This window comes from Mesocricetus auratus, unplaced genomic scaffold (assembly GCF_017639785.1).
Source record: "Mesocricetus auratus isolate SY011 unplaced genomic scaffold, BCM_Maur_2.0 Super-Scaffold_100707, whole genome shotgun sequence".
In the NCBI taxonomy this organism is placed as follows: Eukaryota; Metazoa; Chordata; class Mammalia; order Rodentia; family Cricetidae; genus Mesocricetus; species Mesocricetus auratus.
Window position 1 is genome coordinate 3,180,920 of NW_024429269.1, and position 11,111 is coordinate 3,192,030.

The 11,111-nt window shown below is 40.2% G+C and overlaps 1 protein-coding gene across 2 annotated transcripts in view; it reads left to right on the plus strand.

Moving 5' to 3' along the window:
- Positions 1 to 10,556, plus strand: part of Fzd3 (frizzled class receptor 3) — a 55,973-nt gene extending 45,417 nt beyond the window's left edge. Inside the window, exons 6-8 of one of the 2 annotated variants that reach the window (XM_013117295.3) lie at positions 422 to 655; positions 6,081 to 6,093; positions 9,468 to 10,556. In XM_013117295.3, the coding sequence (XP_012972749.1) occupies positions 422 to 655; positions 6,081 to 6,093; positions 9,468 to 9,554 (334 nt within the window). In that variant the 3' untranslated portion in view covers positions 9,555 to 10,556. The remainder of the gene's footprint in view (positions 1 to 421; positions 656 to 6,080; positions 6,094 to 9,467) is intronic. The other variant, XM_005075255.4, reaches the window with a different exon arrangement.
- Positions 10,557 to 11,111: the final 555 nt, after the last annotated feature.

The window sequence follows — 11,111 nt, forward strand, 5'->3', positions numbered from 1 at the left end:
AACTTGCTGAGATCGCCTATGTGCTCACAAAATTGGAACTACAATCTTGGTTTTCTTACCCTAACACGGTCTCTCTGTCACACCACTTTAGGGCCAATGACATTGGGTTTGTTTTGTTGTTGTGTTTTGACACTAGGTGTTATGTAGTTTAGGCTGGCTTTGCACTTGAAGATAACTTTAAACTTATGATCCTCCTATCACAACATCCCAGATGTTAGGATTATTGGCATCAGGCCTAGTTTTTGACACAGGCTTTTGTTATATTCTGTCCTATGCCAAAAATGTTACCTCAAATTGGTCTCAAAATCTTAATTTCGGGAGCAATTAATTTCAAGACTAGCATCAACCAGTATTGCATAGCAGTATTGTTTGTTGGCCTATAGGAATGTTCATAACGTAAACTTCCTGTTGTATTGTGTAGGATAGTGAATGAGAGCCGGCAGGTGCTCCAGGAACCTGACTTTGCTCAGTCGCTCCTGAGGGACCCAAATACTCCTATTATAAGAAAATCCAGAGGAACTTCCACTCAAGGAACATCCACACATGCTTCTTCAACTCAGTTGGCCATGGTGGATGATCAAAGAAGCAAAGCAGGGAGTGTCCACAGCAAAGTGAGCAGCTACCATGGCAGCCTCCACAGGTCACGTGATGGCAGGTAAGCTCTGCAAGCAATTCACCATATGTATTCAATAAGCTTAGGAGACAGGAGCCAATTCTGAATTAGAAGTGGAACACTATTAAGCTCTTTTTAACTTTCTGGTTATAGTTGTCCCAGATTATGGGGCTTAAAGCCAATCAAAGGACTTGGGGTTTAGCCCTGACATAAAAGTGTATGGCATTATTGTAGTGTACTGAGAGGGTAGAGAAGGTGGACTGGTCAGTTTAGGAAGGTGAATTTTGCCAGGTGGTGGTGCATACCTTTAATCCCAGCAGAGACAGGTGGATCTCTGTGAGTTTGAGGCCAGCCTGGTCTACAAAGCAAGTTCCAGGACAACCAGAGCTGTTACACAGAGAAACCCTGTCTTAAATAACTCCCCAAGAAAATAAATAATGTATATCTGGGGAGCTATAGGGACAGTTTAGCAATTAAAAGTATTTGCTATTCTTCCAGAGGACCTGAGTTCAGTTCCCAGCACCCACATCAGACAGCTCCAAACCATCTGCAACTCTAGCTCCAGAGGACCCGACACCTTCACAGGAACGTGTACTCACATGCACGTACCCACATGCAGGCACACACACACACACACAATTAAAAATAATGAAAGTAAATCTTAAAGAGTATAGATCTAGACAATAAAACTTAGTTTCCTTACCTATAAAGGAGAAATAGTAATAGCCACCCCTTAAGTAATGTCATGAAAACCCAGTGAGATGATGCACCTATTCACTAGAAAAGAGCCTGTTTCAGGGTCAGATATAAGCTTCAGTTATTAATGTAATACGCACATAAAAGTAAAATACAAGCATAAAGCAAATTATATTCCAGGGCTATGGAAGTGTTTTCTTAAGGAGCCAGATAGTAAATGCTTCAGGCTTTTTAGTTAAAGTGGCAACCCCTGCTCAGACCTGCTGTGGCAGTGTGCACTCAGACAAGCTTCATCTCCATGGCCTTAGTTATAACCAGGAGGCAGCAGGTGTGGCATTAAGTCAGTTTGTCAGCCTGCTATTTTGTGGGGTGCTGGGATTTAAACCCAGGATTTGAGCATGTTAGGCAAGGATTTTAACTGCGCTATATCCTAGCACCCAATACCCAGCCCTTGATTATTAGGTGCAATGGAAGCAAGCAGAGAGTAGGAGTCACTCTTTCTGGTACCATGGAGAGCAGTTCAGAAATGCTTCAGAGAAAGAGCTTGAAGGAAGCCTGGGTGTGGGTTTCTCATTAAATTTGAGGTTGGGATACTAGAGCTAGAAACTGCTTAGGAACTGCCACATGAAGTCATTTGAGAGGTAATAGGATTTGTCAGAGAGTAAAGAAGCAGTAGGGAGGGAGGGACAGCTGACCTGAAAGGTATATTTTTCTTTAGGAAAGCAAGCATAAATGTTAGAAGGATGGAGAGGAGATGGGATAAGCATTGTTGGGAAGGTGTAAATTATTCCAGCCACTATGGAAATCAATATGGAGGTCCCTCAGAACCCTAAAAATAGAGCTGCCTAATGACCTACCTATATGACTCTTGAGAAGATACCCAAAGGGATCTAAGTCAGCATAATGTAGAGACACCCCTGCCTTAGTTAGGGTTTTTGTTGCTGTGAAGAGACAACCATGACCACAGCAACTCTTACAAAGGGAAAAAATTTAATTGGGACTGGTTTACAGTTTCAAAGGTTCAATCCATTATCATGACAGGGAGCTTGGTGTCATGCAGGAAGACATGGTGCTGGAGAAGGAGCTGAGAGTGCTACATCTTGCAGGCAACAGGAAATAGACTGTGACACTGAGTGAAGCTTAAGCAAAAGAGGCCTCAAGGTCTGCCCCACAGTGACACTTCCTCCAGCAAAGCCATGCCTTCTTCAGTAAAGCCAGACTTTCCAATAGTGCTACTCCCTGTGAGCTTATGGGAGCCAATACATTCAATCCACCACAGCCCTCTTGCTGTTTTTTCTGTCCCGCCAGGTCCCATGGCTGCTTCAGCCCCAAATAAGCACACAAAGACTTATATTAATTATTAAACTGTTGGCTGACGTCCAGGGCTTCTTATTGGCTAGCTCTGTCTTAATTATTAACCCATTTCTATTAATCTAAGTATTTCCACGTGGTCTTACCTTACCAGAGAAGGCTCTATACCTGTTACTCCTTCCTTTAATACGTGGCAACTCTCCCCAGCATGTCTCTGCCTACCTTTCCCAGAATTCTCCTCGTCTCCTAGCCCTGCCTATCTTCCTGCCTCTATTGGCCAAACAGTGTTTTATTCATCAACAAATAAGATAAACATATACACAGAAGGACATCCCCATCACTCCCCTCTACCTGTGTTTATTGCATTGCTGTTCAGAATATCAAAGTTGTAGAATCAGCTTAGATTTTCATCAACAGATGAACATATAAATAAAATGTAGTACATGTGCACAGTGAGGTTCAGTGAAGTTTTATTTAGTTATAAAGAAGAAACAACATTCTTTTGCAGGAAAATGAGTAGAACTGCAGATCATATTAAGTGGAATAAGCTAGATAGCAAAGACAACTTTTTTCCCTCTTCTATAGAACCTGGAGAGAGAGGGGGAGGAGAGAGAGAGAGAGAGAGAGAGAGAGAGAGAGAGAGAGACAGAGACAGAGACAGAGACAGAGAGACAGACAGAGAGAGACCTCATCATGGACAGTCAGAATCAGCTTCCTAACAGATGACACGTCTACTTTAAATAGAGTACAGAGGAGACACTTGGGAATGAATGAAAGACAAGGGAGCACCTTTTATAGAGGAAAGAACAGGCAGGCAAGTTTTGGTGCCTAGGTATGACCAGAGCATAATGTGTGGAGACTTTTAGGAGATGCAACCAGGATGAGGGTTTGGGTTTCTCTGACGGTGAGAGGCTATTGTAGGACTTTGAGTACTAGGATAATAAAGTCTGACTTGAATTTTAGAACAGCATGAGAAAGGAAAGTATAATGGAGCTGTTGATGTGGGATCTTAATTTAAGATGCTGATAACTCCTTAAGTATAGGCAGTTTCTCTGTGTCCTAGCAGCCACTCCCAAATAATCACACAGAGACTTATTATTAATTGTAAGTGCTCAGTCAATACCTCAGATTTGTTACTAGCTAACTCTTTCATTTTAAATTAACCTGTATTTCTTATCTGCTCTCTGCCACATGGCTTAGTACCTTTTCTCAGTATGGCAAGTGCATCTCCTCGAAATTCTGAGACGGCAGCAGCTGCTGCTGCTGCTGCTTCTCCTTCTTCTCCTTCTTTTGTTTTGTTTGTTTTTGTTTCAAGACAGGGTTTCTCTGTAGCTTTGGAGCATGGCCTAGAACTCGCTCTGTAGACCAGGACCAGGTTGGCCTCGAACTCACAAAGATCCTCCTATCTCTGCCTCCCAAGATCTGGGATTAAAGGCGTGTGATACCACCACCTAGCCAGCCTCTTTATTAGCCCAATTACAGTGACATATATTCACACAGTGTAAAGGAATATTCCACAATAGAGATCCCATGTTTTGGAATATATTTTATCTATGAACTCTTAGTGATGATATTTGACATCCTGGCCTCATCCTTTTCAGTGATGAATAGACATTATTACAGTATTATATTTATATATGACATTCTGTACATAAATATATAGAAAGGAAAGGCTTTTAATTTCTTTTTTTTTTTTTTTTTTTTGGTTTTTGGCTTTTGGCTTTTTGAGACACAGGGCTTCTCTGTATTGCTTTGGAAGTTGTCCTGGAACTTACTCTGTAGACCAGGCTGGCCTTGAACTCACAGAGATCCGCCTGCCTCTGCCTCCCTAAAGGCGTGTGCCACCAACGCCCGGCAAGGTTTTTAATTTCTATATTGTAAGGAGCTAGAGAGATGATTCAGCAGTTAAGAGTATTGGCTGTTCTTCCAGAGGTCCTGAGTTCAATTCCCAACAACCACATGGTGGCTTATAACCATCTATAATGAGATCTGGTGCCCTTTTCTGATATGCAGACATATATGCAGGCAAAACATTGTATATATAATAAATAAAGAAATCTTTGAAAAGTTTCTTAATTTCTATATTCTAGGAGCATAGAGCCTTATAAAAAGGGTATAATATCTACATATGAAGCAAAATGATGTGGAACGGGTCTGTTGAAGGTATCTGGGTGAATGAATATGCACATAAATGAATATGCCCATAGGACTCTCTTTCATACCCAGAACTGTAGGGCAAATGTGAGAGTTTTCAAGACTACATTGAGACTAAAAGTCTAAACAAGAATTTTCATAATCCAAAAAGCCATCTCGTGATGACTTCCTTCTGCTCAGTCAGACTTTAACTGTTTTCAGACTGTCTTATTATCTAACGGCATCCTGGCTTTGGGTCACAAATTCCCAGTACTCACTTTGTTTCACTGCTTGGGTAATTATTGAACTCTGTACTACATACATGTGAATACCACTTCAAAGAATAAGTCACTGGTAGCTAGATGAGAGGATAGCTAGAAAAGTAAGTAGGTAGAAGTTTGGGAATGAGTGACTAGATTGGTACATAGGTGACCTGGCAAGGGAAAGCAGTGGCGTGAATAATCACTACTGAAACTATGGTTAGTTTAATTATTCAGATGAATGGTAGCAAATAGTAAAGAGAATCAAAATGTCAATCATCTCTTTTTCACTGACTCTGGAGTACCCATATTATTTATATATTTTTTTGGTTTCTCGAGACAGGGTTTCTCTGTGGCTTTGGAGGCTGCCCTGGAACTAGCGCTTGTAGACCAGAGTGGTCTCGAACTCACAGAGATCTGCCTATCTCTGCTTCCCGAGTGCTGGGCCATATTATATTTTTAACAACAGCAAAATGACCATATTTTGTCTAGACATCTATTAAAACTATATAAAATCTGTATTTTCATATTGTATGGCATATAATCACATTCTGTACCTTTTGAAAGGTACAGAAATTTGACAATTCCTACATACACAAGCTATATTAAACACTAATTAAACTTGTTTTCTGTATAAGTTCTTATTTATTCTTGGGCAGGATATTTTTATTTTAGAATTCTGTGGATAGTCATGTTTCTCAGACATAATTGTACAATGTAATTTTTCCTATGAAATGTATTCCTTGGCAGGGGGGAAGAGTTAAGCATCAACAGCACAAATGTCAGGCACAAATGGCTTGTAATCTCAACACTAGGCAAACACTATTTTTATTTATGTGTGTGTGTGTGTTTGTGGGGTAGAAGAAGGTGTCAGAAGTCCTGGAATGGAGTTGCAGGCAGTTATGAGCTGTGTGGTGTGGGTGCTGGGAAGCAAGCTCCAGTCCTGAAAGCCCTCCTTTATGTATTTTAAATGACTGAGTGTTCTCTGCTCTCCTCCCTTCCACCCTTTGCCCCCTTTTCCTCTCTTCCCTTTTCTCTCTCCCCTTCCCATTCCTGCTTAAACCCAGGGCCTTGCACATGGTAAGCAAGTACTTTACTATTTCATTTCCCAGACACCCCCTTTGTAGTGTGCGGTGTGTTTTCTTGATTGTGCATGTGTATGTATGTATACATGTGTATATACAATGTGTCAACATTGGATGTCCTTATTCTTTTTGAGAAGAGGTCTCTCACTGAATCTGGAGCTCACTGATTTGGTTAGTCTAGCTACCAGTGAGCTCCAGGAACCTGTGCATCTCTTCCTCACCAGCATTAGGGCACTGTGGAACAGCCATGCCAGCTTTTAAGAGGTTTCTAGACATTGAACTCAGGTCCTCCTGCTTGCACAGTAGACTGCCTGCTGAGCCGTTTCCCTGGCCTGTCCTTTATTTGGAGGTGGTGTCTTGCCACATTGCCCAGGCATACCTCAAACTTGCTAATCCTCCTGCCTTTGTCTCCCAAGTAGGATACCAGATATGCACCACCACACAGGACTCTGTTTTGTTTTGTTTTTAATTGTTTTCCTATTATTACTAGAACATTTGCTTTCTTTATTTGCCATATTTATTTGAAATTGATACATTGGAAGGTAAAAGTTGGCAAGTCATATTTGGAAATTAGGGAATCTATTTAGTTCAAAGAACAATAATCATTATGCAAAGTAATAACTTTAAAATAGATTGTAACAAGTCCATTGTAACATATTTGCATTTGCAATCATTCTAATTATTTCACCAAAACATACAGTTAAAAATGTAAATGTCGGGCTGGAGAGATGGCTAAATGGTTAAGAGGGCTGACCACAGTTCCAGAGGACTCGGGTTCAAGTCCCAGCACCCACATGGCAGTTAACAACTGTCTCTAATTCCAAAATCTGACACCCTCACACAGCATATATTCATGCAAAACACTAATGCAAATGAAATAAAAGTAAATAGATTATTTAAAAAATGTAAATGTCTCTAGGTTCTAAATGTAAAAATTTTTTAAGTGTTTGAAATAGGGTAGGGTCTCTTGTAGCCCAGGTTGGCTTTGAAATTCACTACATAGCCAAAACTGAGTTGAGCCTTCTGCCTCCATCTCCCAGTTCCTGGGATTACAAGTACACCATGCCTGGCTGAAATTTGTACTATTTAATATGAAAAAATTAAAACATTTAAATATACATCTGTCCTGGTTAGTTTTATGTCATCTTGAAACAAGCTAGAGTCATTTGGGAACAGAAACTGTCAGTAGAGAAAATACCTGTGTAAGATTGGAGTACAGGCAAGCCTGTCAGGCATTTTCTTAATTAATAATTACTATGAAAAGCCTAGTCCACTTTTGGTGGCGCCTCCCCAGGCAGGGAGGTGTTGTGTAAGAAAGCAGGCTGAGCAGACAATGAGGGGTGAACCGGGAAGCAGTGTTCTTCCTTGGCCCCTGCACCGGTTCCCGCTCGGGTTCCTGATTTAAGTGCCTGCCCTGATTTTTCTGGATGACGAAACTGTGAGCTGACATAACCCTCTGACCATGGTGTTTTAGCACAGCAATAGAAATCCTAGATAGCATCTTTATTATTTTTTTCTTTATTCAAACTTGAAACAAAGATAAGTTTGGGTTTGGGGACAGGCTGGAGCAGGGTTTCACTATGTAGCCTTGGTTGGCCTCAAATTGGTAGAGATCTTTCTGTCTCTGCCTCCTCTTTGAGTGATAGAACTAAAGGTATTTGCCACTGTGCCTGGTCCCTAAGATAGGTTTTAGAAAGACTTGAAAAAGGACTTCTCAGTTAAACTCTGTAACATAATGAAAAGTCCATTGACAAGCGCTTCTGTAAAACTAGATGGCCACCTCAGCAATGTTCATGAATCTTTCAGATCTTTTAATTTTACAAATGATTCACCTTAAGTCATGGTATTTTTTTATAGTTATGATAAAAGAATGGTAGGTGACTTTTTTTTTTTTTGGTTTTTCGAGACAGGTTTTCTCTATATTATTTTTGGAAGCTATCCTGGAACTCGATCTGTAGACCAGATCGGCCTCAAACTCACAGAGATCCGCCTGCCTCTGCCTCCCAAGTGCAGGGATTAAAGGTGTGCACTACCATCGGCTGGCTAGATGAATGTTTGTTTGTTAAACAGTAGCTCTTCAGTTGCTCATAATGATTTACTTTGATGACTGTTAGAAAGGGAATGAGCTGGGCATGGTGGTACACAACTTTAAAACTAGCTCTTGGGAAACTTTGACAGGAGGATCTCTGTAAATATAAGACCAGCCTAGTCTCCATAGTGAGCTCCAGAACAGTCAGGACTACTTAGAGACCTTGGCTTAAAAAGAGCCAGCTGGTGTTGGTGCAGGCCCTTTAATCCCAGCACTCAGGAGGCAGAGGCAGGCAGAACTCTGTGAGTTTGACACCAGCCTGGTCTGCAGAGCAAAAGTATTTTAGGAAAAAATTCTCAAGGTATTACATATTAAGATATTAAAATATGGTACTTAACCTGAAAGAACTCACTATTTAGCCAGAAAAATTGATAAGTATCATATGAGCTCTATAAATGGATCAATAAAAAACTCTAATTGGTTTTTGTGACCTTGACTGCCTAGACCCAGTGACTGAGATTGGTTTTGTTGTTGTTGTTGTTGTCATTGTTTTTTGTATTTTTATATTCTTGACTCTGAGGTGGTTTATTGAATCAGGGTTTCAACAAAAGAAAATATGATCAACCCACTGTTGCATTTCTGGATAGGAAGACCACCTAGAGTAAGGTGTGTAGCTCAGCTGTGTGCAGAGCCCAGATAGGGTACAAAGATTTGCTGATAAGAGATTTGGTTATAGGGTGTCAGGATACAACTTCCAAGTAGATATAGCATCTACAGATTACCGTCTTCACAGCTTTAAACCCTGAGGAAAAGAATTAAGATAATTTATACATGACTGATTGGCTGTTTGCTAACCCGTCTGGACACCATGGACACAGATGTCATCAGTGCTTAGCAACTCACTCTTTAAGTCACTCTTCATTTCTCTGCTGACTTCATGTATTCCCTCTTCTAACCCTAGTCATTTAGTAGTTGGACTCTGCACTGCTACTGACTATACCTAGTCTTCATCTCTCTGAGCCCACTGTATTTGACACATACTTGAGTAAGAAAAGTATGTGTACTTAACATAGTTTCAAGTAGGTCAGCCTTGCTTGTTTATCATTTGCCCTTTTGCAGAGAGTAGGACCTTCATTCTGAACCTAAGTGGACTCTCTCTTTCTGTTACCCATATCAGATAACTCTACAGCTTAATGGAATTACTCTAAATAATCATGTCAGTTATTGCTTTCTCACTGTTGATTTGTTGAGCACTTCAATCACTAAGGTGTTTTAATGAAAACTACTTAGTGTTACTTTTTGATGTGTTCAGTTACTTCAAGATCCACTCTGTTACGCAGGTACACTCCCTGCAGTTACCGAGGAATGGAGGAGAGACTACCTCATGGCAGCATGTCACGCCTGACGGATCACTCCAGGCACAGTAGTTCTCATCGGCTTAATGAGCAGTCACGACACAGCAGCATCCGAGACCTCAGTAACAACCCCATGACTCACATTACACACGGCACCAGCATGAACCGTGTTATCGAAGAGGATGGGACCAGTGCTTAGTCTTGTCCAAGGTGAAAATGTGTGCTGTTGAAAAGCAGGTTTTAGTCTTTACCTTTGCATGACTGGCTGCTGTAACTCACTGTCATCCTGCTTCCAATCAGACAGAGTGTGCCCACTGAGAAGGTAGATCTGTGCTTTTTGTATCACATCAAACTTGGCGCGTAAACACATCCAAAACACAAAGAATCATGTCATCACAAAAATAATTCTTTCCAGGTTGTGAAGAGATGATTGTCTGGTAAGCATTTTTATAAACCCACTTATTTTATATTTAGAAAAACCCTATATGTGTGGTGACTGCTTTGTAGTGAACTTTCATATCATATGAACTAGTTGTGAAATGATATTCTGGTAGCTCTGTTAATAAAACAAAGTTTCAGAATTAAAGAAAATTTCTATGCAAGGCTTATTTCTCAGATAAATACTAGGACTTTGTAAGTTTATTTCCACTGAGTGAAAAAAAGGAACTGTTTTTAAACTGTAGAAGACTATGATAAGCCAGCAAGGGTATTTAGCTAATAAGATAAAAGTGCCAGAAGAGTCCCGTTGGCCTGTGGGAGGTTCTCTCAAAGTCTGTCAGTCTTCCCCCAGAGATATTCAGGATGTGGATTAGCCCTGGAATAAAGGCAGAAATGAGCATTTCCCCTGTAGTTGTATTGTTTTTCACTTTTGTAAATATTACTTTTATGGGCTATGTTTTTATAATATCCATATGCATGATAGAAAAAAATTAATTTGTGGCCATCTTTTCCCAGGTAATTGTATTGATTCATAGACAACTTCATGTTCAGATATGTTCTGTGGAGGCATGCAGTAAGATAAGCATCACACATTAAAAGGGTTTTTACTGGTAAACAAATTACAAAATGGCAAAATATTTTCTCTGTATTCGTTGTTGTATTTTTCTACAGTGAGATGTGACCTTGCCAAAGCCATCAGACATTGGTATCCAGGCCCTCCTATAGTGAGCTGATTGTCTGCACTCGAATTCCCCAGTAGCCACTTGGCTACTGCTTTTGCCCACATCCCTATTTTCAGTTTCTGAATTACTGTTTACATCTGAGGTATATAGTCTAAGTCCAGAGTGGTGGTTAATTTGGGTTCTTAAAAATCATTATAGCTAAGTGGAGCGTGGTTACTTTCTGTGAATACCTTTTAATCTTAAAAATATCAAAAAACACTTGACGTCTTATCTTATAAAGCTTATATGATTTAGGATATGAAATGTGAACTTTATTGGGTTTGAAATTGATCAGAAAAAATTCTGGAAAATGCTAATGTGCTATTAAGAAAACACAGTGATTCTCAGCCCTAATTGCAAGTAAAACTCACTCTGGGAACTCTTGTTGGCCAACATCTTTCAGGTGAGAGTTGATGCTTTAAAAACAAAAGTGTTCTAGGTGATTATTAGCTAGCCAGGCTGGAAGCCC